Below are 16102 nucleotides of genomic sequence, written 5' to 3' on the forward strand. Positions count from 1 at the left end.
TCCCCCCCCCCCCCCCCCCCAAGACAATGGCCCCGGAGGGGCGCCGGGAGCGCGGAACGGAGACAATGGGCGGGAGCGGGGGGAGCGGCCGGGAACAGCGGCGGCGCGGGCGGGAGCTGCCGGTCCGGGGTGCGGCGGACCGGGGCCGGGGCCGGGGCCGGGGCCGTGACCGGGGCCGGGCAGACGGCGTAGCGGAGTTGGGGGCGGGGGGGAGCCCGCTCCGCTGGGATTCGGGATTTCCTCCGCCTCCTCCTCCTCCTCTTCCTCCTCCTTCGCCGCCGCAGCAGCAGCAGCAGCCCCGGGATTTCGGTGCGGGGAGGGGGGGACGCGCACAAAGGTGCGGCGGCGATGGTAAGTGCGTGAAGGGGGGGGGGAACGGGGGGAAATGGGGTGCGGGGCAGCTCCGCTGCAGCGCGGGGGGGGGGGGCGGGTGGAACGGGGCCGAGTGAGCCGCGCTGCGGGGACCGGGGCCGGGGCCGGGGCCGGGCTCGGGCTCGACGCGTCCCTCCAGGAAGGGCCTGGGAAGCCGGGGACTTTCCTGGGCCGGCAGCCAGGCGGGGAGCGGCTGCTCGGCGAGCCCCGCTCCCGGGGGTGCCCCGCAGCGTGGCAGGGGGAGATGCGGGGCTGCCAGGGGTTTGGTTTTTTTTTTTTCTTCCTTCCCCCCCCCCCCCCAGCCCTTGAAGCAGGGGCCGGGGTGGGGAGGTGCTGAGGATGCACCCCGGGGATGGGCCCTGCTCCCAGGGTGCTGCTTATTCCCTTTTTGCAGGGCTCCGCCGGCCCTGGGAAACCTCCCCGGTGGGCGATGCAGCGGGGGCTGCGTCCCCCCCAGTTGCACGCAGCCTGGCACCGGTGCTTGTGGCTTTCCATTCTGCAGCGGGCATGCTTATACTGGAGTTTACTGACCAAGCTGCCCTGCTGCGGTCAACCACCCCTTGGCCTCCGAGCCCTTTGTGCCCAGCATGGCAGGCTTCCTCCCCGCCTGCAATCCCTGCGAGCAATAGTTGACCGCAGCAGCAGCTGGGGGACAAGGGTGGGCACCTACGGGGTGTCCACCCCGCTACCTGCCCTGCGCCAAGGCTGGGTGACTGCTCTGAGGACAGGGAAGCGAAAACGGCCGATGTTCCTGCCAGATCTGTGGGACCTGTGAGGCAGGGTCTGCCCGCTTCACCTGTCCCTGCCAGCACGCTCACCTGCTTCTGGGAGAGACCCGGCCGGATTCTGATCCGGTTTATCTTGGTCCCGTCCTGGCGCAGCACCCTGAGCCAACAGGGAGTTCCCTCCATGCTACGCCGGGTGCGAGCTCAGACATCGGCCCTGCTGCTGTGTCTGGGGTGAGAGGCTTTATTTCCTTGGGAGAGGGCGTAGAGTCTGTTTCCCCCCCAGGCCTTGGTATAATAACCGAGGTGGAGGTTAAAAAAAAAAAAGAAGAATTAAATATTATCTTCGCGGAGCCTCTGGGGATGGCTGTTGCTTAATCACAGCAATTCGGGATTGTGTTGGGACTGAGCTGGGCTCCGAGGCAGCCTGAGTCAGATGCGATCTCTGTGCAGCCGGGGCTTCTCCTGTGTATTTACACTGTCTTTGTGCTGGGGGGGGGCGTAGCTCAGGATGAGACCGGCTGATTTAATTAACAGATGACTTCATTGGAGCCAGCGATGGCTCCTTGACCAGCTGTTGGACCGGGGGGTGGTTGTTTTAGGGTTGCAGGTTGCCAGGTCCCATGGGCAGCCCCCATCCTGAAGGCACGGCACCGAGGATGGGCATGGGGCTGGGGGCACTGACTGTCCATCCCCGTGCTCCTTCTGGGCTCCCTTGAGCCATTTGAATGATTAGATGTGGTTTCTCATTTTCATCAGCTCGCAGACAATGGGGCCAGGGGGAAGGCAAGGAGCCCATCTCCCCTGTATCGGTCAGGACTGAATCAACCCCAGGTTTTTAGTCCGAGTTAATTTTATATTTTGGCTCTGTTTTCTGAGGGCCGGAGTGGCTGGCAGATGCTTTATGGCTTTATTGTCCAGCCGGGATGCTTGGGAGAGGGCCTCGGAGAAAACCACGGGGTTTCGCTGCCCTTCCCTGGCTAGCCCCATGCAAGTGCCAGCAATGAAGCAGTGAGTGCTCGGACCTGTGGGCATTGTGGCACCGGGGCTGCCAGGGCAGCAGGACTAGCTGCCAAAATCCCCCACGCAAAGGATTTTTTTGCCTTGTACCCTCCAAAGGCATTTGCTGCCTTGGGCTGAGCGCGGCCCCACCTTGAGCACTGTGGTCAGTGGGTGAATGCGGTCACCTTGCTCCTTGCCTGGACCCAGACGGATCCCATCTCTACGCTGTTTTTCCAGGCTCCGAGACGCAGATAATACTGTCGTCTGCCCACTGCAGCCTGGCAGGATTTAGTAGGGTTAAGTATTAGGCACCCAGAGCCTATGGAACAGAGCTATAATCGATCTAAAAGCGCAGTTGTTTATGCTGCAGGTGTCCCTTTGGGGTAGGAACTGGCCTTTTGGGTTGTAGCCTTGGGGACAGAGTTTCCGACAACGCTTTTGGAGAACGCGCTGAAATGAAAGTAACAGCCCGAACCATGAGCGCAGATCCCTCCACCTCCTCAGCTTGCCCTGTCCAAGCATCCTGCGGCACCGCTCGGATGCTCATGCCCACCGGAGAAGCAGCCTGGGACTCTGGCATTTGCATCCTCCAGTGCCCCAGGGTGACTGTAGGTTTGTCACTTCATGCCAGCATCCCACCCGGAGGTGCCACTGGCATGGCTGGAGGGGTGGTGGAACAGGAGGGGACCGGGAGATGTGATTTGGGCAGCAGGAGGAAGATCTGGAAGCCGCAGCACCTTGCCGCAGGACTGGCCATGTCCTGGGCATAACGATGCCATCCCACCTCCACTTGGACCTGGCACTGGAAACCATGAGGATAAAGCAGCCGCTCATCTTCCTGGGGAGCCCCGAGTGCTCCCCATGAGCTCGGGCTGAGGCAGACAGGGGCTGCGAGGACGCAGGGTGCAGGCTGAGCCCCTCCGCCAGGCGCCGAGCCCTGGGAAGGGAGAGATGGAGCAGGTAAGCAGCCAGTGGGCGTCTGGAAGCGCAGCTGGGTGTAGGGCTGCAGTTAGGATCCCTTGGTGCCGGCAGGGCAGGTTTTGCAATGCAAATACCTTTCTTTTTGCATCGAGCCCCGTTCTCACGCAAATCCCTGGGTTTTGTACATTTTTTTATTTCCTCTGGTTCTAGATCTTGGTGCGGTCATTTTTACCTGCGCGGAGGCAGGTAGTGCATCTCCACCGCCCGATGCGGCTGCCACCTCCATTGCTCCCAGACACGCAACGGGATTGAAATGCTGGGTGAAAGGCTGGGCTTTGTCCCATAGTCGCACAGTGGGACTTCCCCGCTGGAGGAAACTTGGTGGGGACCAAGCGCTTGAGGGACTGGACGTTCCTGTGGATATTGTAACAATCCCGAGTGATAGTAATTAAAGCTGGCAGTTTGGAAGGGATATTAAACCTTCTGCATCCAAGCTGACGCTGAGCAATTTGAGAGCAGAATGAGACCCCATGGGGGAGTTGGATTAAGCCACTCGGGCTTCCCATGGGCCTTTCCCGCGTCCCTCTGAAGCGCCCGGTTGTGCCAACGGACCAAAGAGCTGGAAGTTTGCAGATTCCTCCCAGCAGCGGCATCTCCCAGGGCTGGGGCTGGAGTGGCAGCAGCAGCGGGGGGCCCGGGGCGGCCGCTTTCCCAGCCTGACACAGGGGGACTCGGCTGCGGAAAGGAGCGGAGCAGCCTCCGGGTTGAGGGATGTGCCATGAGCTCATTGTGAAGCCTCAGCTCCGCCAGGCGAGAGGAGCTGTGGGGCTGGATACAACCCGGGGAGAAGGGAAGGAAAATTGTTGGTGTTTGTGCTTCTGGAAGGGGGTGCAGTCAGGGGGAGGGCAGCAAATTGCCTTGGCGGCCTCTCCCCGGCTCCTCGGTAGGTGATGCACAGCCAGTGCTTGGGGCTTGAATAGACATGGTGGTAGGGGATCTGCTTTGACTCCCCAGCTCCTGCCTGGGGAGCCCATCTCTCCCTCCCATCCAAGCAGAAGCACCCCTGGGGTTTTTCCCTCGCCGCGCACCCACCTTCTGCTCTTTCTGGGTCACCCATGGATGCCCAGCTCTTGGTGCCGGCAGCCTATTTGGTGCCGGCAGCCTATTTGGTGCATATGTGAAATATGGCCACCGCTCCATTCCCCCCTCCACCGCCTCCCGCTTCCCCGGCAGCGCGGGGCTCGAGGGGCCGGTGGCTGGTGGGGGAGCGTGGTGGTTGCCAGCCAGGGAAGGCATCTATTGTGTGGAGGCAGCAAGGCGTGTTTGCGTAGCCAAGCAAGCAAATGTGCCGGGCACTTGGCTCGGCAGACCCATGTGCTGGGGCCGGGATGTGCCTCCCATTCCCAGACTGGTTTCGGAGGTGTGCCAGCAGCATACCCACCGTGGGCATCGCTACTCCAGGGGTTCCACGAGCCAACCTCCCTGGTGTCGGTGTGGTGAGGGAAGACAGCCCAAAAATTATGGTGTGAGGCAGGCCTGAGGCTTGTATTAGGTTTTCTGCCTGTCCATAAACAGCTATGGACTCCGGCTTGCTGTGTGCCTCAGTTTCCCCATCTCTGTCATGGGCAGAGCCATGCTTCCAGCCCTCCCAGGTTTATTGGGAGGATAAACAGCAGTGGAGTCATGTGCCGGGAATCCAGGACCCCAGGGTCCACCTGGCTCGCTCTGTGACTCAGTTTCCCAGTCACCGCAATGCTTGTTGGGTCAAGCAGGAAAACACCTGCCCAGATGTGGCTGATGGTTCCTTCTGCTCCTGCTTGGCCCCAGCAGTGGGAAGCTAGTGATCATTGGTGTGCAAAGGGCTGCGTTCACACCCCTCTCATAGCCACATTAGAGCATCCTGACTTAATGCTGGTATTATTTAATTGATCTGGATTTGCAGATGCTGGAAAAAGAGCACTGCTGGCAAAAATTGGTGAGCTCTGGCGTGGGAGCAGGTGGATGCTCGCCGATCCACTCCAGTGCGAAGGCAACCAGTTTGGTCCCAACCCTCTTGGCCAGGACAGAAGTTGTTCAGCCGCCGATTTCTCCCTCTGCCCTTCGCTCAAAGTGGGTTTTGCTCCAGCAAATGTCATGCCTGGCTCTCGCGAGGTCTTGGCGCTGAATAAAGCTGGGAGAGAGCCACGCGGTGTGGGTTTGTGCTACCTGGTCCGAGGGGCATGCTGCCTCACCAGGGATGGGAGGAGAGGATTTCCCTCTTAGGATTTGCCCTGCAGCTGTTTGAAATAGGAAAGCTTTTTCATCTAGAAATGCTTGGATCTATGTTTTTTTGAGCATTTGAATGCAAAAGATAGTTTGTGTTTGAGGTTCATGCACTCAAAGGCAGGAGAGACAGCGGCAGCGGCTTTTCTGACTGCCCCGAAGCCCCAGCCGAGCTCTCTCTGCTTTGAACCCTGTGATGTGCTCCAGCATCATCCCGAGAAGCCATCCAGTCTGGACTTGAAGATGTCAAGAGATGGCAAATCCTCTCCTCCCCTGGGGAGTTTGTTCTGATGGTTAATCACCTGGCTATTAAAAATGTGAGTTTTCGTCCTTGTTTGCATGTGTCTGGCTCTCGCTCCCAGCCCTTGGCGGTCGCTCTGTGTCTCCACGGCCTCAGTAAGGCGAAGCCACTTATCCTCCTGGAGACGAGGCATCCATTTCCAGCCTCTCCACCTGAGCACCTTGTGCTGCTGAACCGGCTTTCCCCACTCTGCCAGGCAAACCATCCAAAAAAAAAAAAAAAAAAAAAAAAATCCCTCTCTTCCCCACTGGAGTGGCCAAGTTGCTCCGCTGGCACTGGAGCGGCTGCGGGACAGGAGGACAAGGAGCTCCCGGCTCCAGTGACCTGCAGGATGGCTGCTTGATTTACAAATTAACCTTGCAAAACCATTGGGTTGGAGGTTATTCCACCCACCAGCCTTTGCTGGGGAGAATGTTCAGCTGTTTTGGTACAGGCAAGACAGAGGGTCCTCGTCGGCCAGAGCTGAGCCCTGGTCCGGATGTGGAGGTCGCCCGTGGTTCATCTGTGGATCGTGCCAGAGCAAACCGTCCCGTGCCACTGCTCTGCTCTGGGAAAGCACCCCAAAACCTGCCCGTAACCTCTGCCCCTTCACCAGCTTGTGATTGAAGGGCTGGGCTCGCTGCAGCCCTCTGCAGCCATTCCCGTGGCTTGTTGCTCGCTCCCCTTGGAAATGCGTGCCTTGTTCTCCCTCTGAATGGATCGACCTTCATCTCCCAGCTCTGGTTTTGCTTTTGGGAACTGGATGGCCCCGGGGTCCCCACACCACCGGTGCAGCCGTAGAGACCCCCTGACCCAGGGGTGGACTTGAAGTGTGGCTGCTGACCACGGGATTGTGGTGGCCGAGGAGCATTAAATCCACAGGCTGGTGCCTTGAATGACTGAGATGCATTGGAAAACCCCATCTTGATTTTGGCTGATAAATCGGCTTCACCTCTCCAGGAGTGCCTGGCTCTGGCTGGAGTGGGGAGGCATGGGAGCAGTGCTCAGCCTGGCTTGGGACACTTCAGGGAGGGTCGCATCCAGCAGCAGACAGCCGCGTGGTGCCGGCGTATGCACCGGGGTGCCCGTGTGGCATGGAGGTGATGCCTGGGCAGGTTTTGGGCTGTAGTGGTGTCTGGGGGGTTTTCCAGCCCACCCTCATTTTCCTCCCCTGCCCATCGGGTGCTCACCGGGGGTCAAGGTGAAGCAAGGACCTCTCATGGGGCGGATGCCCCCGGAGGGAACCGGAGTGGGTGACCTGCAGGACAAGGAATTTGGCTGACGGTGCCCAGTGTGGCGCGCTGCGGCTGTCCCCCAAACACGTGGCTGGGTGGCTGCCACGGCACACGCGTGGTCCCGGTCCCCGGGGAGGGGATGCCGCGAAGCAGCCCTGTGCGGCAGGGATGCCTGGCTCCTGATTTCCTTCTTTCTTGCTTCCCCCAGCTTGACAGCGGACCCCCAGCACGGCCACCTGTCCTGTGAGCGGTCCCCCCCATGCGCAGCCCCCCTCCGGTGCCCGCCAGCTGGATGCCGTCCCCGCCGGAGGCTGAAGATGCCCCAAGTGCCTCGGTGACCACCGGGACGGGGGACAGCACCCGCCTGCAGCCGCCTCGCCTCAACTTCCCACACCGCCCTGCCGGTGAGTCCCTGGGGGTCTGTCCCCTGCCCCAGTATCAACCTCCTAATGGTGTTAATGGGACCAGACTGGGGACAAGCCAGTCCTCAGCCCCCCTGCGCCGAGGCCCCGGCATTGTTCCCAGCAGAAACCCGATCCCTGCCTGCAAACAAAGCCCAGAAGAGGGGGGGCTGGCAGGGGCTGGGGGGGTGCACAGGGGGGTCCTTTCTCTCCCAGTCCCTTCCCCTTCCCCCATCGCTCGCTGGGGATGCCGGGACGAGTTCCCGGTCCTGTTGCCATCTCCTAGACAACCGGCGTGGGGGGGGCTTTTGTTTCCATAGTGATAAATGTGTGAGCATCCAGCATCTGGGACAAAAGGATCACCACCCCTCCCTCCCTTTTTGCCTCCTCGACCCCATCTCCCCCTCTTTGAGGCCTTGGAAAAGAGGCCAAAAGACATTTGGGTTTTATTTGGTCGAAATGGCATTTCCGTGGTAACCCAGCATGGGCTTACCCCCAAACACAGCTGCCGTGACCCCCCCCAGCATGCGGTACTGCCTGGGAAGCGGGGTTTGGGGCTCTGGGGGATGCCTAATGCCCGCAGCCCCCCAGCACCCTTAGGGTGAGGGCAGGAGGATTTGGCAGGACCCCTCTGATGGGCTCCGGCATCCCCTGACATGGGTCAGGCAGCCCAGTGTCTGCGATGGTTCCCATCTGTGTCCGGGTCCCCTCCCCGGTGGGATCACAGACCCAGGCAAGCCAGCACCGAACCTGCTTCAGGGCTGTAAGCGTCTTGGGAGTCCCCAAAACCAGCCAGGTGACCCAGACTGGCACCCTGGGAGACCACTGACAGAGACCCCGGCTCCTACCAGCATCCTGTGAGCCTTTGCCCGAGGTCCTGGTGCCCGGCTGGGATCTCAACAAGGTGTTCTTCTTCCCAACCCAGCAAAGATCCGACACCATAAGTAGGTGTAGGTGGGAATCATGTGCGTGTGTATATATTTATATATGTGTGCATCTACAAATGGCTGTAATGGGAGTTTGGGGTTGGCTAATAACGACATGGCAGCCGTGAGTCAGCGCACGGGGCGATGGTATCTGCTCCAAGCCAGCCTTGCGATGGTGGACCGGTCTTTGGATGCTGTCGGGGTGGCCCAGGCCAGTGGTCCCATCCTCAGAGCCACCGCGGTGGCATCTGGCAGTCTGGGAGCCCCCCGATTCCCCCGGTCCCAGCAATCCTGAGCTCTCCCTGGCTCAGGCTGCTGCTGCAAGGGGAGCTGGAGCCGGTGCAAAGGGATGCTCCTCAAGAAACCGGGACTCCCGCGCCTATCTCCTGGGTGTAAGATCCCAGCTCCACACTGGGAAACGTGTCCAGGCAGAGCCCCGCACTGCAAGATGGGCCTGAAACATTGCCTGCACCCAATTATTCATTCCTTTTTTTTTTTTTTTTTTTTTTGGCCCCCACCCTAGGCACTCAAAGTAACTATCGTGGTATTAATTAAAGTGTAAATCACCCAAAACAGAAGCTAATCATGCAGTATCATTAATAAAGGGGAAGGTGACCATCCTGGACCCAGCTTGGGCATGGGATAAAATAGAAAATGCCCCAAAGTGATCCAAATTCCCTTTCTCTGCTGAAGTCTCGTCCCCATTTGCCACCAGGGCTGGAGCTGCAGTGGTGCAGGGACGGTGGGCGAGGGGATCCTCACCGGTGGCCAGGACCCCCAGGGTATTGCTAGGATGCTGGTGTGCCACCGCTGACCCTTCCCCTTCGCCTCCGCAGGCGGGCAAGCTGTTTTCTCCTGAGACGAGCCCAACCAAGTGATCAAAATAGAGTCCCTCAAGGTGACGGTCGACTTCTTGAAGGTGCCCCTGGGCCTGAAGAAGCCCCCTCTGAAGGAGGCCCTGGCCACTGTCCCAGGGCCGGGGAGACCCAAGCCCCTCGGCGTGGAGCGGCACAAGCCACGGCACTCTGACACCATGGACAATGAGTCACAATACTCGGGATATTCCTACAAGTCCGGGCATTCCCGCAGCTCCCGCAAGCACAGGTGAGGGGTCAGTGCCTGCCTGGGGAGGGATCCCCTGGCCCCAATGGGCGCTGCCACCCAGGTGCACCCACCCCACTCCCTTTTTTTGCCTTCCAGGGATCGGCGGGACCGGCATCGCTCGAAAAGCCGGGACGGGAGCCGCGGGGACAAGTCGGTGACCATCCAAGCACCAGGCGAGCCCTTGTTGGACAATGAGTCGACCCGGGGGGATGAGAGGGTGAGTTGGGCAGGGGGAGGAATAGGGTTGGCATCTCTGCCCCATCGTGGGGATGCTGCTGAGGGTGGGAGCCGCTGGCGGGGCACGGGGGCTCCCGGCATGCCTGGTGCTCCCCAGCAGAGCGGTTGAGCCGGTTGGGCTGGCCCTTGGCTGGCGGACGGGCTTCTGTGAGTGCTGTAGCAGCGCCAGCAGGGAGGGCAGACAGGCGGCATGGGTGCAAATGAAAGGGGACCGGCTGTTGCGGCACCCTGGGGAAGCAGCTGGGTTGGGCACAGGCTGCCCAAGGGTGGAAAACACCCTGGAGATCCACTCCCTGGGGATCCACTCCCTAGGGATTAGCTTCAGCTCCTCGCTCGGCGAGATCCTCCTGCAGGCGATGCTGGCTCGGCCATGCCAAGGCATAATAATCCCAGCCCGGCTCCCAGCAGGATCACACCGGCGAGCGGGTTGGTGCAGAGGAGGGTCCCACGCTGCATCCCCCAACTGGACACCCCAGTCCCCTGGTCCCATGGGGGTCCCACGCCACAAGCGGCAGTGGGGGCAGAGCTGCTGTGCCCCCCACACTGGGTGCCGGCACTCCTCCGGCTGCCGCAGAGCCTGGTCCCTGGCTTTAATCATCTCACAGCCACCTACGCAGGCGGCTCCAGCTCTTTTCATCTTCCCCCACCAAGAAGTCAGTGCCGGCAGAGGCCGGGGTTTGCGGTGGCCGGGATGCCGGCGGCTGAGCCTGCCCAGTCCAGCTGTGGCCAGAGCAAGCCGATGGCAGCGTGGGTTCACCTGGGGATGGGCTGGGACATGGACTGGTCCTCCCAGACCCTCCTCTGCTTCCCATCCCTCTGGAAAGCCCCAGGCTGTGGCTTTATTTTGTTGTTTGGAATGAAATTGCTGGCTTTCCTGCAGAAATTCGGGGGGGGGGGGGAATAAGATACGATAAAACCCCAAGTTTCGGGGATGCCAAAGTGCAGTAAAACAGAATGCGCGAGTCTGAGTGAGAGGACAGACAGATGGACAGACCCGTGGCTGCGCCAAGGTGGTGTTTTCAGCACCTGCAGCGCAACACCTTCTCCCTCCACTAAAACCCCATGTTTTATCTGGGAAAGAATCAAATGGGGACAGGTCATTTCTGCACCCCTCTGGCTGGAGGAGGGGTCTTTTTGGAGGCAATGGGAATCCCGTCCGGTGCAGTGAGCTGCCAGATTGCCAGACACTTTGTCCTGCCTGGTGCAGTGCTGGAGGAGGCAGCACCCACCCGCTCGGCAGCAGCGAGGGTGTGTTGGGATAGCAGCTGGGCATGTTCCTTCTGGCCCCGCTAATGAGGGGGTTTGCCTGGAAGCAGGATGCTTCCCACTACCAAAGCTGCTCTCGCCAGTACCGGAGAGGTGAAGCACGGCACAGAGCTGCCGACGGGGGTTTCCTAGAAGGTCCCAGCCAAATGGCTGCATTCCCCTACCCCAGGCTGAGGTTTCCACTGTCTAAATGGGGGTGATGGCACCAGGCAGCGCACCGGGCTTTGAGGTTTGGTGGATGGGAGATGCTGGAGTTGGGTTGGGGTGGGGGTCCAGTGCAGCTGGCAGCCCCCTGGGGTGCTGGGGACAGGGAAGGGGGGACACGGAGCCATCCCCTGCATAACCCTCCCATCCACCCTTCCCAGGATGACAACTGGGGCGAGACCACCACGGTGGTGACGGGGACGTCGGAGCACAGCATCTCGCACGATGACATCACCCGCATCACCAAGGACATGGAGGACAGCGCCCACCTGGACTGCTCCCGGCACCTGGGCGTCTCGCTGGCCGGGGCGCTGGCACTGCTTGCCTTCCTCACACCCCTCGCCTTCATGCTCCTACCCCAGCTGCTGTGGCGGGAGGAGCTGGAGCCCTGTGGGACACCCTGCGAGGGGCTCTTCATCTCCGTGGCCTTCAAACTCCTCATCCTCCTGCTGGGCAGCTGGGCTCTCTTCTTCCGTCGCCCCAAAGCCTTCTTCCCTCGCATCTTCGTCTTCCGAGCGTTGCTCATGGTGCTTGTCTTCCTCCTCGTCGTCTCCTACTGGCTTTTCTACGGTGTACGGATCCTGGACTCGCGGGACCGCAACTACCAGGGGGTGGTGCAGTACGCCGTCTCGCTGGTGGATGCCTTGCTCTTCGTGCACTACCTGGCCGTGGTGCTGCTGGAGCTGCGCCAGCTCCAGCCCCAGTTCACCCTCAAAGCCGTCCGCTCTGCTGACGGAGCCAGTCGTTTCTACAACGTTGGCCATCTCAGGTATGGGGGTGCCGGAGGGGGTTGCTGCCACAGTGGGTTACCCTCTTTGTGTGTGTGCATGAGGTGTGCGTGTCCGCTGATTGCTCCTGGGTGTTTGTGCAGTCCCGTGTGTGCATTCCCATGCACCTGTACATGTGTGCACGTGCATTGGTGCATGTGCAGGTGCACAAGTGTACTCACGAGTGGTTGTGCTCACGCCGCTGCCCTCCACGGCACCCCAGCATCAACCGGCTGGAGGAGCTGCAAGCATGCCCCGGAGCGGATACAGCCCCGCTCCATCCACGGGATGAGATGTCCCCACAGTGCCACACGCTGTCCGTCCCTCCCTCCTTGTCCTGCCCCGGCTGTGTGTGCCTCCCACCCTCGGCATGGTGCTAACTGGCTCTCTGTGCCCCCCATGCCTGGCTGTGTCTCCCTGCAGCATCCAGCGAGCAGCCGTGTGGATCCTGGAGAACTATTACCACGATTTCCCGGTCTACAATCCTGCCCTCCTCAACCTGCCAAAATCCGTCCTGTCCAAGAAAATGTCCGGGTTTAAAGTCTATTCCCTCGGCGAGGGTGAGCTCCCCTTCCCCTGGCTTCTCCTCTCGTTTTCTCTCCTCCTTCCCTTTCCCATCCCTGTGTTTTCCTCTCTGGAGGCTCCTCTTGGCTCCAGAGAGCCTGGAGTGGGATCGCTGCAGCCTGACTGTGGGGCAGGGGGAGTGTGGGGCACCAACCCCTCTCTAACTTCACCCTTTTCCCTGCAGAAAACACAACGAACAACTCCACGGGCCAGTCCCGGGCTGTCATTGCGGCAGCTGCCCGGAGGCGTGACAACAGCCACAACGAGTATTACTATGAGGAGGCAGAGCACGAGCGCAGGGTGCGGAAACGCCGAGCCAGGTACGGGGCCAGTGGTGGGGACCGGGCTGCATGCCGCATTGGGTACCCCACTGCTGTGTGTCCCATGGGGTCCCCATCCCAGGACCCCCCGTGAGGACCTGGGCAGTGCTGGCAGGAGGGAGTGGGTGCTCCTGGGGTCACCTCCAGCCCCCCAAGACGAGGTTTCCCTGCTCTTAGGGAAGCGAATCCCAAGCCCAGCTATTGTGCGGCACAGCCAGATCTCCCCCAAAACTGTTTTGGGGTAGAAGCTGGGTTCCTGCCAGCAGCAAGTGGCTCCCCCCGCAACCCCAGGGGATCTCCTGCCCGTGGCCGGACTCTGCCCTCTTGCAGCCACATCCATGGCTTTCCTCCCAACAGGCTGGTGGTGGCGGTGGAAGAAGCCTTTACCCACATCAAGCGGTTGCAGGAGGAAGACCAGAAGAACCCACGGGAGATCATGGACCCACGGGAGGCGGCTCAGGCCATCTTTGCCTCCATGGCCCGGGCCATGCAGAAGTACCTGCGCACCACGAAGCAGCAGCCCTACCACACCATGGAGAGCATCCTGCAGCACCTTGAGTTCTGCATCACCCATGACATGACGCCCAAGGTGCGTGGAGGAGGGGCATGGCGAGGTGGGATGGGTCCACGGGTTTGCCCAAAGGCTTGGTCCAGATCATGAGGACTTGGGGGGGGGGTCCCCCACCTTTTGAGAGCATCCCCCTGGGAGGACAAGGGATTGGGGGATACAGCCAGAAAAGTGGGTGTAACCCCAAGGGAGCAACACACAGTGATGGGAACCAGCTCCGCGGGGATGTTTTTCCTGCAGGACCTGCTGAGCAGCTTGAGGCTGCAAAAAAAAAATAATAGGCTGAGCCATGGGAAGGTGACGTTCACATGTCTTTTCCCTCCTCCAAGGCATTCCTTGAGCGGTACCTGATGGCCGGGCCCACCATCCAGTACCACAAGGACCGCTGGCTGGCCAAGCAGTGGACGCTGGTCAGTGAGGAGCCGGTGACGAATGGCCTGAAAGATGGGGTGGTCTTTGTGCTGAAGCGCCAAGACTTCAGCCTCGTGGTGAGCACCAAGAAGATCCCTTTCTTCAAGCTCTCAGAGGAGTTCGTGGACCCCAAGTCACACAAGTTCGTCATGAGGCTGCAGTCGGAGACCTCCGTGTGAGCTGAAGAGGGATGGAGAGGGGTCGGGGGTGACACCCTCTCCGCACCCCTCTGTCTCATCCTCGCCATCTCCAACGGGGCTCAGGGAGGCCACGGCTCGAGGGCAGAACTGCGGCGGGCACTAGGAAGCAGCACCCATGCCCGACTCCATCACCTACCTGTGAGCACTCGCCCTCAGCCTCGGCTTGGCCCCCGTTGGGGTGGGCTGAGCCCCTTCCTCTTCCTCCTCCTCCTCCCTCCCGAAACCCAGGTCCTTGTAGCAATCCCCCAGAAGGCGCAGCTGGCGGAGGACAGTGGCACAGCCAGGAAGGAGACAGTGTTTCGGTGCCATAACTCAAGGGCTAATTCTACATGTTCTTCACCAGCGTCTTCAAGAACCATCAGGTCCCCAGGTCCTTCTGCGCTTGCGCGTTTTCTACCTGGCAACTGTCCTGGCTCTGGCCTTAAACTACTGCCCGGCATCTGGGGCTGGTTTTTAATCCTAGAGATTTGTGGGGGGAGTATTTTGCAAACACCTCCGCGATCCGTGGCTGCTATGAAAACCTCCCCCGGCATCCAAGACACCAGAGTGGCGATGCTCCTGGCTGTAGGAATGTCCTCCTCGCCTCTCTGCTGATGGTTTCTGTGCTCAGCTCTTAACAAAAGCAAGTGAAAATCTGGTTTTTAAGAGAAGCAGAAGTTTTTTATATGGTTTCCCTGCTCCCGAGGTGACCCATGTCCCTGGTCCCAACAGCATCTCCATGGGGCTTCCCCACGCCAGTTGGAGCTGTGGCCATGGGTTGCAGGCCCAGCAGCTTGAAATGTCTCTCAGGGTCCAATCCTGGCCCCGGAGCCAGCGGGGTGAATGAAACGAGGGGTTCCTGATGAGGGTGATGAAGGCTCGTGGCTCAGTGAGGTCCTTCACGTCCCATGGTGGCAGGTGGCCTGTGGTGGTCCCACAAGCAGGGGCTGGGGCTGGCTCGCCATCAGGGACACAAAACCTTTTGCCTTCCCTTGGTTTTGTTAAGGTCGCAAATACCTCATGGATTTTTTTTTTTTTTTTTCCCCCCCTCTGGATCCCATCATTCGGCCATGCCATCCCGGGTCGGGGGGCTTGTGTGGTCCCGGCGGGGTGGTTGTGGCTGGTTTGGTCATGGGAGCTGCCAAATTTCATCCCAGGGAGGCGTGAGGTTGGATTTGATTTTGGTTTATTTTCTCCTAAGCACTAAAAGGGGTGTGATTTCAGGGCGGGGGCAATGATGCCGCTTGGGCTGTGGCACGCTGGCCACATGTGCCACCCCAGAGGGGCTGGAGGCTTCCCCAGTAAGTACCAGTAGCAAAATTAAGATGCTGGAGGGGTTCCATGGGGTCTGTCTCCATCCAGGCACCGCACTGCTCGGGGCTGGCTTTCCCGATTTCCAGGAAATCGCCATGTTTGGGGAGATTCTAACCCCTCCCTGCTGCTCCCCTCGTCTTCCAGCTTCTTGAGGCTGAAGGACCTGGGTTTCACCCCCCTGGTCCTCCCAGCTCCATCAGTGCGGCCGCTGCTGGGAGCCTGTTTTGGGGTGTTTTACTGGAAAAGAGACTTCAGTGAGCGCGAGCAGATGGGTCGGCCGGGGAGGGGGGATTTTCCACTTGGAGTTTAAGAAGAATAAACCCTTTTTCATTTGTTTTTGGTTTTGGTTTGGTTTTTCTTTTTCCACAGAGCCGAGACCTTGTGCATGCGTGTAGAAAATTGTAAAATGTAAAATTGTTTTTTAATATATAAAAAGCTTGTTTTTACAGTTTGCAGTGGATCAAAGCATTACGGCAGTGGTAGGAAGTTTTGTTGGTTGTTTTGGGGTTTGTTTTTTTCATAGAGCAACTAAAATTGTACAAATTTTTTTTTTATAAAATAAACCCATTTTGACTTTTTTTTTTTTCCTCCTTCATCTTCCTGCACCCAGTGCTTTGGGGTGAGGCAGCAGTTTTAGGTCCCAGCTCTGCTCCTGCCCGGTCTGGGCAGCTCAGAGATGCTGCAGTGGCAGGATGTGGCCTCAAGGGAGCACTCGGAGAGAAACACGTCCTGCCCTTGGAGGATCCTCGGTGCAGGACAAGGGCTTGGGGTTGGTGGGGGGCCATGGATTTAGGGTCTATAGGGCCAAGGGGGTGGGGTTTGAGGGGCCAAAGGTTTGAGTTTTATGGGGTCAAGGAGTTGGGGTTGATGGGGTCCAAGGGTTTAGAGTTTTGAGGGGTCCGAGGATTTGGGGCCTGTGGGGCCAAGAGTTTAGGCTTTATGGAGCCAAGGGTTTGGGATCTGTGAGGTCAGGGGGTTGGCGTCTATGGGGCCAAGGATTTGGAATTTATGGGGCAAACAGCTTGGAGTCTAATGGGGCCAAGG

General features: G+C 59.8%; 1 protein-coding gene across 2 annotated transcripts; it reads left to right on the plus strand.

The window, feature by feature from the left end:
- Nucleotides 1-214: 214 nt before the first annotated feature.
- Nucleotides 215-15610, plus strand: VANGL2 (VANGL planar cell polarity protein 2). Of its 2 annotated transcripts, XM_075040878.1 has the most exons (10): nucleotides 2188-3059; nucleotides 5490-5599; nucleotides 7006-7201; nucleotides 8961-9228; nucleotides 9325-9445; nucleotides 11097-11704; nucleotides 12126-12262; nucleotides 12451-12586; nucleotides 12944-13175; nucleotides 13484-15610. In XM_075040878.1, the coding sequence occupies exons 4-10, from the start codon at nucleotides 9158-9160 to the stop codon at nucleotides 13742-13744; spliced, it is 1566 nt and encodes a 521-aa protein (XP_074896979.1). In that variant the 5' UTR covers nucleotides 2188-3059; nucleotides 5490-5599; nucleotides 7006-7201; nucleotides 8961-9157; the 3' UTR covers nucleotides 13745-15610. The 2 variants fall into 2 exon arrangements, with proteins under 2 accessions (XP_074896977.1, XP_074896979.1); XM_075040876.1 differs by lacking the exons at nucleotides 2188-3059; nucleotides 5490-5599 and adding an exon at nucleotides 215-351.
- Nucleotides 15611-16102: the final 492 nt, after the last annotated feature.

Source organism: Buteo buteo, chromosome 11 (assembly GCF_964188355.1).
Source record: "Buteo buteo chromosome 11, bButBut1.hap1.1, whole genome shotgun sequence".
Classification (NCBI taxonomy): domain Eukaryota; kingdom Metazoa; phylum Chordata; class Aves; order Accipitriformes; family Accipitridae; genus Buteo; species Buteo buteo.